The sequence below is a fragment of the Schistocerca gregaria genome, chromosome 1, assembly GCF_023897955.1.
Source record: "Schistocerca gregaria isolate iqSchGreg1 chromosome 1, iqSchGreg1.2, whole genome shotgun sequence".
NCBI classification, from domain to species: domain Eukaryota; kingdom Metazoa; phylum Arthropoda; class Insecta; order Orthoptera; family Acrididae; genus Schistocerca; species Schistocerca gregaria.
In genome coordinates this window covers 314,174,462-314,191,585 of record NC_064920.1, presented here as the reverse complement: position 1 = coordinate 314,191,585, position 17,124 = coordinate 314,174,462, and the positions used below count along the sequence as shown (strand labels likewise).

The following is a 17,124-nucleotide window of genomic DNA, read 5'->3' as shown; positions in this document are numbered from 1 at the left end:
GGGAGGTGAGAAAACTTTGATTTCATGGTCGAGCAGCTGCTCATACGCCACACATCACACCGGTAAATGCCAAACGACGCCTTGCTTGGTGGAAGGAGCGTAAGCATTGAACAGTGGAAAAGCGTTGTGAGGAATGACGAATCACGGTACACAATGTGGGCATCAGATGGCAGGGTGTGAGTATGGCGAATGCCCGGTGAACGTCATCTGCCAGCGTGTGTAGTGCCAACAGTAAAATTCGGAGGCGGTGGTGTAGGGGTGTTGTCGTGTTTTTCATGGAGGGGGTTGCACTCCTTGTTGTTTTGAGTAACACTCTCACAGCACAGTCTTACATTGAGGTTTTAAGCACCTTCTTGCTTCCCTCTGTTGAAGAGCAATTCGGGGATGGCTTCTGCATCTTTCAACATCATCGAGCACCTGCTCATGATGCACGGCCTGCGGCGGAGTGGTTACATGACAATAACATCCCTGTAATGGACTGGCCTGCGCAGAGTCCTGACCTGAATCCTGTAGAACACTATTGGGATGTTTAGGAACGCTGACTTTGTGCCAGGCCTCACCGACCGACGTCGATACCTCTCCTCAGTGCAGCACTTCGTGAAGAATGGGCTGCCATTCCCCAAGAAACCTTCCAGCACTGATTGAACGTATGCCTGCGAGAGTGGAAGCTATCATCAAGGCTAAGGGTGGGCCAACACCATATTGGCTTCCATCATTATTGCTGGAGGGTGCCACGAACTTGTAAGTCATTTTCGGTCAAGTGTCCAGATACTTTTGATCACTTAGTGTATTTCTTTACGTGCTCCATGCCTGCAAATTTAGCGTTAAGTACTTCCTGATGAACATAACAATGAATCCCTTCTAGCGATGTTGTAATGTTTTGCTCGTTCACTGTCAGCTAAATATTTTAACTCTTTCTGCAGGGTATTGTAACGTCGTTTCACAGCAAATCTACAATACTTGACTGCATAACATATACTGACAATTGTTATCCTTCTCTTCTGACGTACCCATTCAGTCTTAATGGTGTGTGACGATAGATCGCTAGACTGCCTCTGTTTCTGGAAACAGCCACTGGACCTATGAGCATCCTTCATAACACGAACAAATAGCAAAGGAAAAACAACGCTGACATCTCCAGTCTGCAAAACTGAAGAGCGTTGTACCGACTGGAAAATGCTACACGGCAGTACCAAATAAAATTTTGCACTGTATCGACTTCTTCCGAGAAGCACAGAGCAAAGCCGAGAGACGTCAAGCCTCAGAGTGCACGTATCCAGCACACGTGGCTCACGAGTTGCTGCACAGGGCGAATCATCTTCCACTTGCTCCGCAAATATTTCGATCATGGAAGACGCTGTCGACACTCGGTATCCACAGAAGTGAATTTTAGTCAAAGGCGCGTATTTGCAGCCAACCCACAGATTTATAGATGTTAATGGAATTATTACAGTTGTTACAAACTTTTAAATGTGGAAATGCCTAATGACAGTAAAATCCTAAAAGTAGTGTAAATGAGAATGTCAGCGGTGTTTACTGCAGCAATATAGTGCAAGTAGTTTGTAAGTTGTCGTATTGCGAACATAGTAAACTCTGACAGCTGTTTGTTCCTTCCTATTTCTTAGGCGCTACGTGACTAAGTTATGTTTAGAAAATTGTTAATGCTTTCGTGGCCACGTGTTGACAAACTTCCTATTGGCTTCTGTCTCGGGTTCTTCGGCCGACGTTCATCTAATGATTTTACTGACGTTTCGACAGCAATGGAGGGTGAAGTTTTGACAATGCCAGCCACTCGTGCTGGCGAAACGTCAGTAAAATCATTAGATGAACGTCGGCCGAAGAACCCGAGACAGAAGCCAATAGGCAATTTACGTTATGTTTGTCCACCTTGCGCTGTGTGTACGCCGCGATTGCATTACGACGGTCCTGTCAGTTATTGTGTAATAGAGCACGCAGTAGAACGTGCATTGGAAGTTCATATTTCCCTATGCGGGAAAAGCGGATATGCCCATGGTATATGGCCGTTCTTTCGTGTACCCTGTACGCTGAATGATATCCTAATAGACGTCAACAACAGCGAAAGTTATTTGCGAACCTCTTCAAACAATTATATGGAATAAAGCCTAAAATGTGTAGCAGAAGGAAACGTGTGACTGGAAGGCTCAAATTAATGTTCTTGCTGCTGCAGCAGTAAATCCGCAAGTTAGTTTCCGTTCAATCGCACGATGGAGCGGCATGAATCAGGCAAGTATACTACACATTCTCCATCGTCTTAAGTTCCATGTCTATCGCATCTCTCTCGATCAAGTGCTGCTTATGCAAGTCGTGAGACCTTTTATATATGGGTTTTAAGACGAGATACTCTGGACGTGTCATATATCTTGTTTACAGATGAAGAAACATTTACCAGTCATGGCCAAATAAAGTGAAGAAACATGTACTACTGATCCGTTGACAGTCCTCGTTACCTTCGTCAGGTGGAAGTCAGCGACCATGTAGTTTAAAATGTCTGGTGGCCTATGACCTCATAGGCCTGTTACTCGTAGAGGGAACAATGAATTAGCAGAAGTATCTCAACCTCCTAAACGACGATCTTCCACAGATGTTAGAAGACGATCCCCATGAAAGCAGGAGGAAGCTGTGGCAGATAGTGCACGAATTACGACTGCGTGTCCCAAATCGATGGACTGGACTAAGAGGACCTGTTCCTTAGCCTGCCTTTTCCCCAGACCATTGGATTTTTTTCTGTGGGGGAAGCTGAAAGATACTATCTGCAAGGACATCAAATGACACCAGATGATACGAAACGGCGTATTACTGCTGCCTGCTCTGTAGTTTCCCCTGCAATGCTGAGACGTGTGCAGAAGTTCTCACGTGGCGGACTGGCAGACTGCAAGCAAATAATGATCCTGGCGGTGGCCAATTTGAGCACGGGCTTTGAGAGTACATTGGTTATTTAGGTTCCAGGCGCCACAGAAGAATTTAATTCACCTTTGTTTGTCTTTCATTTGTCCCAGGCAATGTTCCATTTAACGACACGACACCTCCGGCTTCGTACTGACATCAGTGTAGAATGGCACATACGCACCCATGTCTAATTCACATTTGTTTGTGCCACAACAGGGAACAAACGACTGTCGCTGTTTAAAATGTTCAGACTGCGATATCTCGTAAATTACTTGCACCAGTTTCCTGCTGAAGACACCATTCACATTCTAATTTACTCTACTTTGATTGTGATACTGTCAATAGGTATTGCTCCATTGACATATTTGCCACTTCTGTAAATAAACACACCTTCGAAACGGATTACACTTTGCGTATGAACTACAAACGCGCGCCTCTGCCTACCATTCCAATCTGTGAAGTCCGCATATCGATAACGCCTTCCACTTCCGACATATTTCCAGTGCAAGTGTTAGGTGATTCACCCTGTGTACAGGATATAGATGACATTACTCCTACCAACTTCTTACGGTTGAGTTACTTATACATTCATGTAGTTCTGCACTCCTTGCCTATATGCTGTGTGTTGGATACCGTTTTAATGGTGTTGCAATTTTAATACCGAACAGTGTAATGTGGAAAACCATCTAATTCGGTACGGTTCATATCTAAAATACTGACCAGCGTTGTTTTGTAATACACCTTGCAAGCAAATTTCCAGCATTCTCAGAGATATTGAGGGAAGGTAATGGAGTATTAATTGTTCCAAAACAAAGAATACAGTGGCACGTTCATACTCAGAATTATTTTTGTGTGGTGACGGGGAAAGATGTATCTTCTAATCTGCCGTTCTGGGGTGACAGGTAGAGACGTGTTAATTCATCCTCATTAGGATGGTTCTCTTTTTTCAAGGTTAAGCATTTATTTGTGCTAATCTATAGTATGGTTCCATTACACGAAAAAATTTGTTGTTTCGATTCACAGGACAAGGACAACCTCCCAACTTCTGAAAGGATGAAATTCTCATTTACTTTTTATTTCATACAATATTCCACTCATGTAGCTGAATAATAAGTTACTTCCAATTTTATCATTAGTTATATTGTATTAACTTTAATAATCGAGTATATAACAAGTCTATGCACTCCTAAATTTTATGTATACACCGTCCTCTTCCATTTCTCTGGCTCCATGTTCATGTCTCTTGTATAGAGCCTCCATATAATTCTCCCACCTTTCAGCTATACCTTCTATGCTTAACGCTGGTTTTCCATCTGAGCTCTTGATATTCATACAGCTCCTTCTATTTTCTCCAAAGGCGTCTTTAATTTTCCTGTAGGCGGTATCTGTCTTTCCCGTAGCGAAATACGCTTCTAAGTCCTTACATTTGTCCTCTAGCCAATCCTGCTTAGCCACTTCACACTTTCTGTCAAGCTCATTTTTGAGACGTTTGTATTCTCTTTCGCCTGCTTCATTTAACGCATTTTTACAATTTTTCCTTTCATCAGTTGAATTCAATACCTGCTACGTTATCCGATGATTTCTGCTACTGCCTTCTCTTCTACTGCACTCCTTTTCCCTGTTCTAGTTAATCGTTGCCTAATTCTCCCTCTGAAACTCTCACAACAGTATGGTTCTTTCAAATTATCAAGGTCCCATATCCATAATTTCCTACCTTTTTTTGCACTCTACGACTCGTAACCAAGAAATTGTGGTCAGAGACTCCATCTGACATTGGAAATTTGTTACAATTTAAAATCAGATTCCAAAATCTCTTTCTAACTATATATGTCTGAAACCTTCTGGTGTCTCCAGGTCTCCTCCACGTATCCAGTTTTCTTTCATCATTCTTGAACCAAGTGCTAGCGATGATTAAATTATGCTATGTGCTACATTCTACCATGTGGCTTACTCTCCCTTTCCTTTCTCCAGCCCATACTCATCTAAACTTTTTCCTTCTCTTGCTTTTCCTACTGTCCAATTCTAGTCCCCTCTCACAATTAAAGTTTCGTCTCCCTTAACTATATGAATAACTTCTTTTATCTCATCATTCATTTCTGCAGTCTCTTCATGATAAGTGGAAATGGCTCTGAGCACTATGGGATTTAACATCTGTGGTCGTCAGTCCCCCAGAACTTAGAACTACTTAAACCTAACTAACCTAAGGACATCACACACATCCATGCCCGAGGCAGGATTCGAACCTGCGACCGTAGCAGTCACGCGGTTCCGGACTGAGCGCCTTAACCGCGAGACCACCGCGGCCGGCGATAAGTGGAGCTAGTTAGAATATAAATTTGTTCTACTGTGGTGGGTGTTCTCTTTGGGTCTGTCTTGGCTAGGATAATGCATTCACTATGCTTTTAATAGTAGATTGACCGCATTTCTATTTTATTATCCATTATTAAACCTACTCCTACATCGACTCTATGTGATTTTTTACTTATAGTCCTGTATTCATCTGACCAAAAATTCTGTTCTCTTACCACTGAACCTCACTAATTCCCATTTTCCCTTTTAAATTTTCTAGCGTAACTGCTCAGTTAAGGGATGTACATTCCTCTCTCCGATCCGTGGAATGTGAGTTTTATTTCTCCTGGTATCGACATGTTTCTGAGTATTCCCGTCCAAAGATCCGAATTTTATTTTACCTCCGTAATATTTTACTCAAGAGGATGCCAACATCATTGAACCATACAGTAGAGCTGCATACCCTCAGAAAAAATTACAGCTCCAGTTTCCCCAAGCTTTCAGCTCGGTCACAGTACCAGCACAGCTATACTATTTTCGTTGATGGTACAAGGCCCGACTCTTGCCCCTGTAACTACTGGAAAGGCTGCTGCCATCTTCAGGAGCCACTCATTTTAGAGTAGCACTTACTAATTGTTTGAAAAATATTGTTAACAATTTCTTTACTTACTTTCCCTCTATTTTGATGAATTATAATACTCTCTGAATTTGCAAAAAGAAGAGTACAAATTATGCTCGTTTCAAATAGGCTATCTTAAGTTAAAGATAGACATCTGGAATAGAAGTGGATCCAAACAGAAACCTGTGAACCTCTCTTCATCATTTGCGCCGAGTCATCAAACTTTTCTCTCCTTCCAGCATTGTTTAAATTTCCAGAATGAAATTTTCACACTGCAGCGGAGTGTGTGCTGATGTGAAGCTTCCTCAAAAGTTAAAACTGTACCGGATCGAGATGCGAGCTCGGGACCTTTGCCTTTTGCGGGCAAGTGATTTACTGACTGAGTTATGCAAGCACGACTGAGGACCCGTCGTCACAGCTCCAGTTCTGCCACGCAAAGGTCCCTAGCTCGAGTCTCGATGTGGTATACAGTTTTAACCTGCCAGGAAGTTTCATTGCCGGCCGGTGTGGCCGTGCGGTTCTAGGCGTTTTTGTCTAGAACCGCGTTACCGCTACGGTCGCAGGTTCGAATCCTGCCTCGGGCATGGATGTGTGTGATGTCCTTAGGTTATTTAGGTTTAAGTAGTTCTAAGTTCTAGGGGACTGATGACCACAGATGTTAAGTCCCATAGTGCTCAGAGCCATTTTTGAAGTTTTATTGTTTGAGTTATTCAACACTTCTTGCGCTGTTTTTCTTTAATATAATTCAAAGCGGTTCTTTTGGAAACCCGTCAGTTCCATACAATAATTAAAAGTTTTCTAAGAATGTGACGTGTTCCTTTAAGCACGCACCCTTGGTAAATCATAAAAGATACCAGTGGACAATATTTCGTTATTTAAGACATGTAATATGTGATGAATAAACGTATCAACATATTTTCAGTCAACTAACCATTCCGTCATCTAAACTGTGGTAGAATAAGTAATTTTTCTGCATAATTGGGTCAGATGAGGACTTACAGTAGGTTGCAAGTGTTTCTTTGAGATGAAAAGATTGGCACAAGAGAAAAACTCACTGCGCACCCGTCAAACCAGTTAGAACAGTGATGACTCACAGAAAAAGAGTGTTACTACTCTAGAGCACATTACTTCCTCGAATATTTTGGAAAAATACGTCATTAAGGAAAATGGGCTATAATTATTTAAATTATTCCCGTCACCTTTCTTATATAGGGGTTCGATAGTGACATATTTCAACTCTGGTGTGCTATTACGTGTTTCTTTCTAACAATTCTGTAAACCTATTAAATTACAAAATTATCAAGCGAATTTATATGTTCCCTTGGGTACGTCTTGACGTGATTAAATCCATATCTAACTTCGTAATTTTTCTCTTACCGTGACTTAATTCTACTGTTAAGTTCGTGTGTCGCCTCGCCACTTCGACATCTTCTCAGCTTGAACTGCAATGCTGTAATTGACGGAAGAATAGAAGGCAAAGTTACTGGAGGATAATGACGCAGCGCTATTGATGAGAGAGGGGAAAAGACGTCCTCAGTTTTCACGAAGTAAAAGTAAATATATACACTTACTTATATTCCACATATTCGATGCCTACTTTGATAAATGTGGTCTAGGGGTGGCGTCTCTCACAAGTAAAAAAATATTCTACGTTCCTGCTTCGAAGCCAGCCAGTATATAAATATTTGAATAAAAAATCATCATTAACGGCAGCCGTAGACTTTTCAGAGAGTAATGGGAGTGGACAGAGGTTGAGGGTAGCCCCTTGCAGTTGAGATTGGAAACTGCTGCTCGAAGGCGGATGAATCAATACTGATCAACGGCATTAAGATGCAGAAGACAATTGAAACCAATGCAGTAAAAATACATGCTCTGCATCCACGGCACGCGTGGCTTGTAACTGAAGATAATGTCATGATGATCTCTCCATTGGCCAAAAATTCTGAAATAGTCCCGCATTCGGATCTCCGGGAGTGAACTGAGTGCCAAGGGGGAGGTGAACATGAGAAAAATATACAATAGCCAAGGAACAGATAACCTTTTAAGCGTCAGAGCATGGAATGTCAGAAAGGTAAACGAAGCAGAAAAGGTACAAAAACTGGAAACTGGAATTCAAACTGTCAGTATAGGCCTTTTTGGAGTCACAGAAGTGAAATGAAAAGAAAGTAAAGATTTCTGGTCAGAGGAATACAGGGTAACGTCAATAGCAGCAGAAAATGGTATAACGGGCGTAGGATTCGTTATGAAAAGTAAGGTAGAAGAGAGAGTGTGATACTGCAAACAGTTCAATAATGGAGTTGTTCTCATCAGATTCGACAACAAACCATCTCCGACAAGGATATTTCATGTATACTTGCCGGTGTCACTATCAGAAGATGAAGAGATACATAAAATATACAGAAGTATGCAAAGGATAACTTATTATGTAAAGGGAGGTGAACATGTGGCACTCGTGTGGGACTCGAGCGTTTGCAGGGAAAGGAACAAAGGAAAGTTTACGGGATAGTACGGGCTTGGCAATAAGAATAGGAGAAGTGAAAGACTAACTCAGTACTACAATAAATTTCAGATGGTAACTGTGAATATTCTGTTAAGGAATCACAAGAGACTGAGGTGTACTTCGAAATACCAGGAGACAAGGGAAGGTTCAAGCTGGATTACATCCTGGGCACGCAGCTATTCTGAAATCAGATTTTGGATTTAAGGGCTGCCCAGGTGACAAGATACATTCGAAATTCTCTAAAGCTGTGAATATTGCCATAAGTAATATCAGAGTGGGCAGTTCGGCTGAAGTGAAGTGGATTTCTCCGGAAAGGGTATTCACAGTTTTGCGACCTTCAGACATAGATACAACGAATGTAACTGCGAAGACACCTTGGATAACAAAAGGAATACTTCAATTAATCATCGAAGGAAGTAAATACAATAAGGTTTCGGGAAAGGCAAGAATAATGGAATATAAATCACTTAGAAATGATATAAATAGAAAGCGCAGGGCAGCCAAGGTGAAATGGCTGCAGAAAAAGTCTGATAAAATCTGAGAAACAATGACAGATTCAGCACATAGAAAAATCGAAACAACCTTAGGTGAAGCTATAAGCAAGAGTGGTAACATTAAGAGTGTCAATAGCAATTCACTGTTAAGGAAAGAGAGGAGTACGGTTAGGTGGAAAAAGTAAATTGAAGGCGTTTGTGAATGGGAGGGCTTGTCTAACTGATAAAAAAAAGAAATTGGAGTTGATATGGAGGACACAACGGATCTAGTATTAGAGTCTAATTTACAACAGCTGCGGAAGCTTTGAGCTGAATAAGACAAAAGGGACAGATAACACTGCATCGCCGCAATGAGTAGGCGTGCGGTCTGAGGCGCGTTTTCACGGTACGTGTCGCTCCCCCCGTAGGAGTCTCGATTCCTCCCTCGCGCATGGGTGTGTGGGTTGTCCATAGCATAAGGAAGTTTAAGTTAGATTAAGTAGTGTGTAGGCTTAGGGACAGATGACCTCAGCAGTTTGGTCCCATAAGGCCTTACCACAAATTTCCAAATTTTTCCGTTGTATCAGATTTCCTAAGATCATTGAGGGAAGTGGTAACTAAACGATTATTCAGGTTACTGTGTATAATCTATGATTAGCGGTGTACCATCAGGCTTTCGAGAAAGCCAGTTTTGAAGATAGCAAGGGCAAGTAAGTGCGAGAACTATCGCATAACCAGCTCCTACAGCAAAACTGCTGGCAAGAACAATAAACAGAAGAACCTAACAGAAACCTGAGTATCTGTTAGACGTCAACCAGTTTGGCTTAAGCAAGGTAAATGAACCACAGAGGTAGAGCTGATGTTGTACATGATAATAGAAGTAAGGCTTATAGAAAAGTCAGGACGCGTTCATAGGATTTGTCGACCTAGAAACAACGTTCCGTTATACAAAAGTCTTCAAGATGTTTGAAATTTTGAGAAAAATAGTATTAAATTATAGGGAGAGACGGATGATATGCAGCATGTACGCTTATTATTCCATCACAAAAGGATAATAAGAGTGGGAGACGAAGAACGAAGGGCTAGGATTAAAAAAGGTGTTAGACAGACACACAGGCTTTCGTCACTATTGTTCTGTCTATACATCGAAGAAGCAATAACAGAAATGAAAGAAACTTTCAAGCACAGGATAAAAATGCAGGGCGAAAGGTTATCAATGATAACATGGTGACATTGCTGTCCTCATTAAAAGCAAAGAAGAATTACAATGTCTGTTCAATGGTATAAACAGTCTAATGAGTGTAGAATATGGATTGAGAGCAAATCGAAGAAATGAGAACAGTGAGAAATGAGGTGAAGATTGAGGATCGTGAAGCGGATAAAGTTAAGGAATTCTGCTACCTAGATAGCAAAAAACCCTCGATGGACGGTGCAAGAAGATCATAAAAAGCAGACAGCACGGTTAAAGACGGCATTCCTGTTCAAAATAGGTGTACTAGCATCAATTACAGGTTTAACGCGAGGAAGAAATTTATCAGAATGTCAATTTGGAAAACAGCAATATAATATAGAGAATGATGGACAATGGGAAAACGGTAAAATAACTGAATTGATGCGTTTGAGGTGTGGTGATACAGAAGAACGTTGAAGACGGGATGGACTGATAAGATGCTGAATGACTAAGTTTTCTGCAGAATTAGTGAATAAAGTGTTAGTAGGTGTTAGTAGGCTGTTTAGGTTTTTCTATCGGTAACGCCACGTAGCGCTCTGTATGAAAATCACTGGATGTGCTGTGTACAGTCAGTGGCTGGTTATCATTGTTGAAACATTCTCTATTGTAGTGGGCAGTTGGCTGGTAACAGAGCGTAGCGTTGCGCAGTTGGAGGTGAGCCGACAGCAGTGATGGATGTGGCGAGAGAGATGGCGGAGTTTTGAGAGCGGATGATCTGGACGTGTGTCCATCAGAGACATTACATTTGTAAGACTGGACGTCAGGAACTAATATACATATATTATGACGTTTGAACACAATTAAGGTAAATACATTGTTTGTTCTTTATCAAAATCTTTCATTTGCTAACTATGCCTATCAGTAGTTAGTGCCTTCAGTAGTTTGAATCTTTTATTTAGCTGGCAGTTGTGGCGCTCGCTGTATTGCAGTAGTTCGAGTAACGAAGATTTTTGTGAGGTAAGTGATTTGTGAAAGATATAGGTTAATGTTAGTCAGGGCCATTCTTTTGTAGGGATTATTGAAAGTCAGACTGCGTTGCGCTAAAAACATTGTGTGTCAGTTTAGTGGTGATCAGAATAAATAAAGAGAGTAATGTTTGAGTACGTTGATTTTTGCTCAGCTGTTTGAAAAGCAAATAATGTAAGAGGTTTATCAGCACAGTCATTCATAAATTTTTCTAAGGGGATGTTGCAAAAGGAACATGTGGAAATCACTGACAAGAAGAAGTGACAGGTTAATAGGACATGTGTTAAGACATCGGTGAATAACCTCTACGGTACTAGAGGTAGTAGCAGAGGATGAAACACATAGGGTAGGCAGAGATCTGCATACACCCAGCAAATAATTGAGGTTGTGTGATCCAAATGCTACCCCGAGATGAAAATTTTAGCACAGATCAGAAAATCGTGACAGCCTGCTTTAAACTAGTCACAAGACAGAAGACTTGAGAAAAATAGGTACATGCTTATTCTGTAAGAAGTAAACCAGTTTATGTATTCGTTCCAGGTATTGCCATAATTTCATATGCATTGATGAAGTGTACAACGTAAAGCATATCCACAAGTAATTAAACTTATTTCCATACTAGGAGACTCTCAAACATTCTCTCCATCTATATGCAGATTCTCCGTACCACAAATGCACAGAATGAATAAATAAGCGACTTTGTGAGTCAGTTATATGAATTTCTGATGTTCGAAGAACCGGCAGCGCCCATTCGTATAACTGATTCGCCTCGATGGGCAAAGAATTCACCACCTTCATTGGGGATCCACAATAACGTTCGACCTCCTGCAGCAGTCTCAAAGTAGCGAGCATTGAGGACATGGATTGGGATTGCGTATTTGTGGCGCTAGGTGGGAGTGTGGGTCGGACGAGAGGCGTGCAGAGATATTCTTTGCAGAGGCAATGATCACTTTGTCCGCTTGACGCACAGTTTAACGCAACTGCCTAGGAAGTGGGAGACAGCGCGTTCTAATCCCGCTCTGCCTCACATTTCTGATTCTGCATAAAGTCCCAATGCAACTGATATGGGTATTTTCTTCCCTCTTCCTTCCTTTCTCTCCCTTCTACCTTCAATTTCTATGATTAGTGAGTCAGGCCCCGCACAACTCTGGCATTGAAGACAAGAACTTGACATGCACACTTATATTATTTTTTTCTCTAGCTGTGTGCCATACACATAAGCCTTTTACTAAGTGCAGCACATTTCAAGTGCCTGGCCAACTTACTGACGGACTGCCAGTTCTTGATGCGTCTGATCCTGCCCAAAATCTCACAACTCGTTGGTATGGTGGATTGCCATGTTTCCTGTTGCGTTCTGTATGATATGGTTATTTGCTTGCTAGACAAATTAATTGCTTCACTCTCTATACACCCATACCAAGTTTCGCCAGCTGATCCACAACATTACAGTTTTGGTATCTGAAACTTTTTCGCGGATTTCGTGCGGCTCGATCACTAGAGACACCTCTGTTCATCAGTCTACTGAATTATAGATACAGACAAGTGAAGGTAAATGTACTTCTTAATTATCGGTATTCTGAATATTTTTCTTTTTGCTAGAAACTTAAAGGTAGATTAACTCTGATGCAGATACATGTCATCTGGTTAAAACTTTATGCTCTGCACCGTTTACAGCTTTTGTTTAATGAATACAATGGATGGATTCTTTTGCAACCTGCATTTAATTAAGTGGATGTCTGTGCGACAGGAAACGACTGAGTCACACATTGCTCTTAACAGAACTCACGCAGTCGACACAATCAACGTACCCCACAACATTGCAATATAAAGTACTATAATATTAACAAACTAATTTTTCATCCTTACACTTCACTATGTTTTCAGGTCTGGACATTTACTTCCTGCTCGTGGTGTACAGTTTCTACCGAATAATTGCGGGAAACGAACCGCCGCCTGAAGACGTGTGACGGCTGACTTCTCCCTCCGATGGCGCCGAAGCCATCACTGCTGGTCCTCCTCCCTGTCCAAATACAACCGCATAAACTGGGTTGCACGCAAGTGTTTTCCTGTGTGTGTGTGTGTGTGTGTGTGTGTGTGTGTGTGTGTGTTTCATAACGCATTTGTATTTATTCTCAATAAATTCATGAGGTATGAAATTAAAAAACAACTGAACAGTTATTAAAAACGATAATTTATTTCATGCACCTTGATTTATATTTACGAGGTGCATTCAAGTTCGAAGGCCTCCGATTTTTTCCTAATTAACTACTCACCCGAAATCTATGAAACTGGCGTTACTTCTCGACGTAATCGCCCCGCAGACGTACACATTTTTCTCAACGCTGACACCATGATTCCATGGCAGCGGCGAAGGCTTCTTTAGGAGTCTGTTTTGACCACTGGAAAATCGCTGAGGCAATAGCACCACGGCTGGTGAATGTGCGGCCACGGAGAGAGTCTTTCATTGTTGGAAAAAGCCAAAAGTCACTAGGAGCCAGGTCAGGTGAGTAGGGAGCATGAGGAATCACTTCAAAGTTGTTATCACGAAGAAACTGTTGCGTAACGTTAGCTCGATGTGCGGGTGCGTTGTCTTGGTGAAACAGCACATGCGCACCCCTTCCCGGACGTTCTTGTTGCAGTGCAGGAAGGAATTTGTTCTTCAAAACATTTTCGTAGGATGCACCTGTTACCGTAGTGCCCTTTGGAACGCAATGGGTAAGGATTACGCCCTCGCTGTCCCAGAACATGGAAACCATCATCTTTTCAGCACTGGCGGTTACCCAAATTTTTTTTGGTGGCTGTGAATCTGTGTGCTTCCATTGCGCTGACTGGCGCTTTGTTTCTGGATTGAAAAATGGCATCCACGTCTCATCCATTGTCACAACCGACGAAAAGAAAGTCACATTCATGCTGTCGTTGCGCGTCAACATTGCTTGGCAACATGCCACACGGGCAGCCATGTGGTCGTCCGTCAGCATTCGTGGCACCCACCTGGATGACAGTTTTCGCATTTTCAGGTCGTCATGAAGGATTGTGTGCACAGAGCCCACAGAAATGCAAACTCTGGAGGCGATGTGTTCAACAGTCATTCGGCGGTTCCCCAAAACAATTCTCTCCACTTTCTCGGCCATGTCGTCTGATCGGCTTGTGCGTGCCCGAGGTTGTTTCGGTTTGTTGTCACACGATGTTCTGCCTTCATTAAACTGTCGCACCCACGAACGCACTTTCGACACATCCATAACTCCATCACTACATGTCTCCTTCAACTGTCGATGAATTTCAATTGGTTTCACACCACGCAAATTCAGAAAACGAATGATTTGCACGCTGTTCAAGTAATGAAAACGTCGCCATTTTAAGTATTTAAAACAGTTCTCATTCTCGCCGCTGGCGGTAAAATTCCATCTGCCATACGGTGCTACCATCTCTGTGAAGTATTGACAATGAACGCGGCCTCATTTTAAAACAATGCGCATGTTTCTATCTCTTTCCAGTCCGGAGAAAAAAATCGGAGGCCTTAGAACTAGAATGCACCTCGTATATTTAAAACATTCTGCAGCATTCCATGACAATGGAGAACTGACACACTGCTTCAATCAGTTACAATTTAGACTACTGCTTATATGTTAAAGGCATGTAACGTATAGTAACAGATCCAATATGTCCGTAAAATGTAAATAAAGTGTGCCCTCATTTCGATGAACATCAATTTGTACAGCTACAGAAAACGATCAAGTTCGATGTTGATGACTGTATTTATCTCTTTCACGTGTAATTGAAAGTGTGTAGCAATCCACTGCAGCAGTAAATCTAGTCGTCTTTAATTATATCTATTTGCAGTAGCCAGTTGCAGTCCACCCATGCCGAGGTAGTATCTTCGCCTCGGCGGACGTGATTTGTTCCGCGAAAGAGCTAACAAAGAAACAAAGAATATACTTCCTACGCAGTAGATGCTCGTCACTAACAGGGAACTTGTGTGAACCGTTTAAGTGGGTAGCCAAGGCCGCTCGATCTCTAATGAACCAGCTAGATCGTTCTCCAATCCTAATTCCCACGTGGACCTAGGCGGGACATCTCCTGACTCACGAAGGCCGTCTGACGACCTGTAGACTGCGTAATAGCGCCCTGTTGTAACATGTTGCAACAGAAATAAACGCGGCATCTAATGATGTCCAATCTCTGCGAGTAGTATAATCTGGCCAGGAACACGTTATGCACCTGAAAAATAAGCCTAGAAAAACAATTAAGACTGGGTAAAAAGTCACCAAACGACACCATAAAGCTGTGTTCTCTCCAGCATTTAACGTAATCTTCAGAACTGCTGAAGCCCCTACGGGGATATCTCAGTAGAAAGGAGAGTACCAGCGACACGAAAGCAGTTTTCGGTTCCCTTCAGCGTTCGTCTACAGATCTATATGACAGTAAATTCTTTCACGTTCATTCAGTCACAATTGTTAAAATTATTTGATACGCTGCGTAAGACGATTCACATTTTCATATGTCCTCTTGCGTTATGGTGAAATCATTATCTCCGCCACATCCTTTCGGAGATGTTGCTCTTACGATAATAGAGAGCCCTGTTAGAAGTCAGAATAGAAGCAATGGTTGAACACAAGTGATATATATGTCGGATATTGCAACTGACTACTGGCTGCAAAGTACAACGGTTTCTACTCAAACTACCGTGGAACATGGAGTTGAAAATCGTCATTATGTGTGTAACCTTAGTTTTAACTCTGCAATAGGGGAAGCTTTACGCCTCGACTGAGCCCGTCAACACCGACATTGGACTGTTGATGACTGTAAACATATTCACTAGACGGACGAGTCTCGTTTCAAATTGTATCGAGCGGGTGTATGTGTACGGGTATGGAGACAACTTCATGAATCCATGGACCCTGCATTTCAGCAGGGAACTGTTCAAGTATACAAATCTTTAACATAATGCAGCGCGTACAGCAACCGTGAAATGTACAGAAAATAAACCTTTTTTTCAGCCTTCAGTTGCAAGGTAATTTTTACTCGTTTACCTAGGTTTTGATTCCAGTAATGGCCATGTCACAGATTAAAAATTAAAACAATAAAGACGCATAATCATAAGATTATGTCTGTCAAAATTAAAACCATTAAGGCGAACGTAGACCGAGCTACGCCGGCCAGATATAAGGACCACACGAGAGCGGCATGTGGCCAGTGTTTGGCTCTGAAAATAATTTAATTTTTTGTTCTGAAGAAGATTCCATTACTGGAATCGAAACCAAGGTAAACTAGTAAAAAGTACCTTTCAACTGAAGGATGAAAAAATTGTTTATTTACTGTTGAAGCTGGTGGAGGCTGTGGATCGTGTGCGGCGTGTGCAGTTGCAGTGATATGGGACTGCTGGTACGACTCTGGCAGATGGCACGTTGTAAGAGGTCCATGATTACAGCGTTTGTTGCTAGCGCACTCGAGCAGATGTAATTTCGATGGATTGCTCACGCGCTGCCTGCGATATGTATGCTATAAGAGAATTTCAGACCAAAGAGCAGTGTTGACTGCAGTAGAAACTGTGTAGCAGTAGTAGTAGTAGTAGTAGCTGCTAGCAGGCAGTCTGGTGTATCGTGTTGGCTGAGCGTTGTGGTATAAGGTAAAAGCAGCCTCGCGCATGTGTAGTATTGTTATATCAAGTCTTATGTAAATGTTTAAAAAAAAACTCTTAATAATAATCTTTCTCATAAAAAGTAACTTTTGACAATCATTCATTTCAATTTTAAGAATTTACTAATTTCTCCAATCCTTGGTCATCGCGATTATTGAAAAGAAAAATCAGTTGTTTCCTTTTATACTTCACAAATCTATCGGCCAGCATTGCACTGAGCTGCGCCAGAAAAATTTCTTATAGGAGCAGATATATACGCTTTATCCGGCGACCTAATTGAGGTAAGATTTTTCAGTGTATTCAGAATGAATTTTCAGGCCATGACGCAGCACTGTTGACGTCCAAAATTTACCAGTGTAAATTCACAGTCAGTTATTGAAAGGTTATAAGTGAGTCGCATTTTTTTATTGTGTGATTAGTCACATTTTATTATTGGTAGTTTACGGAATTTATTTTGTGGGGAGGTTACACTTGTCGACAACCGGCCAGGATCGTATTTTT

General features: G+C 41.7%; 1 protein-coding gene across 1 annotated transcript in view; it reads left to right on the top strand.

Annotated features, from left to right (window-relative positions):
* Positions 1–16,203, top strand: part of LOC126343303 (uncharacterized) — a 78,034-nt gene extending 61,831 nt beyond the window's left edge. The window contains exon 7 of the mRNA XM_050001928.1: positions 12,870–16,203. Within this exon, the coding sequence (XP_049857885.1) occupies positions 12,870–12,952 (83 nt within the window). The 3' untranslated portion in view covers positions 12,953–16,203. The remainder of the gene's footprint in view (positions 1–12,869) is intronic.
* The last annotated feature ends 921 nt before the right edge of the window (positions 16,204–17,124 follow it).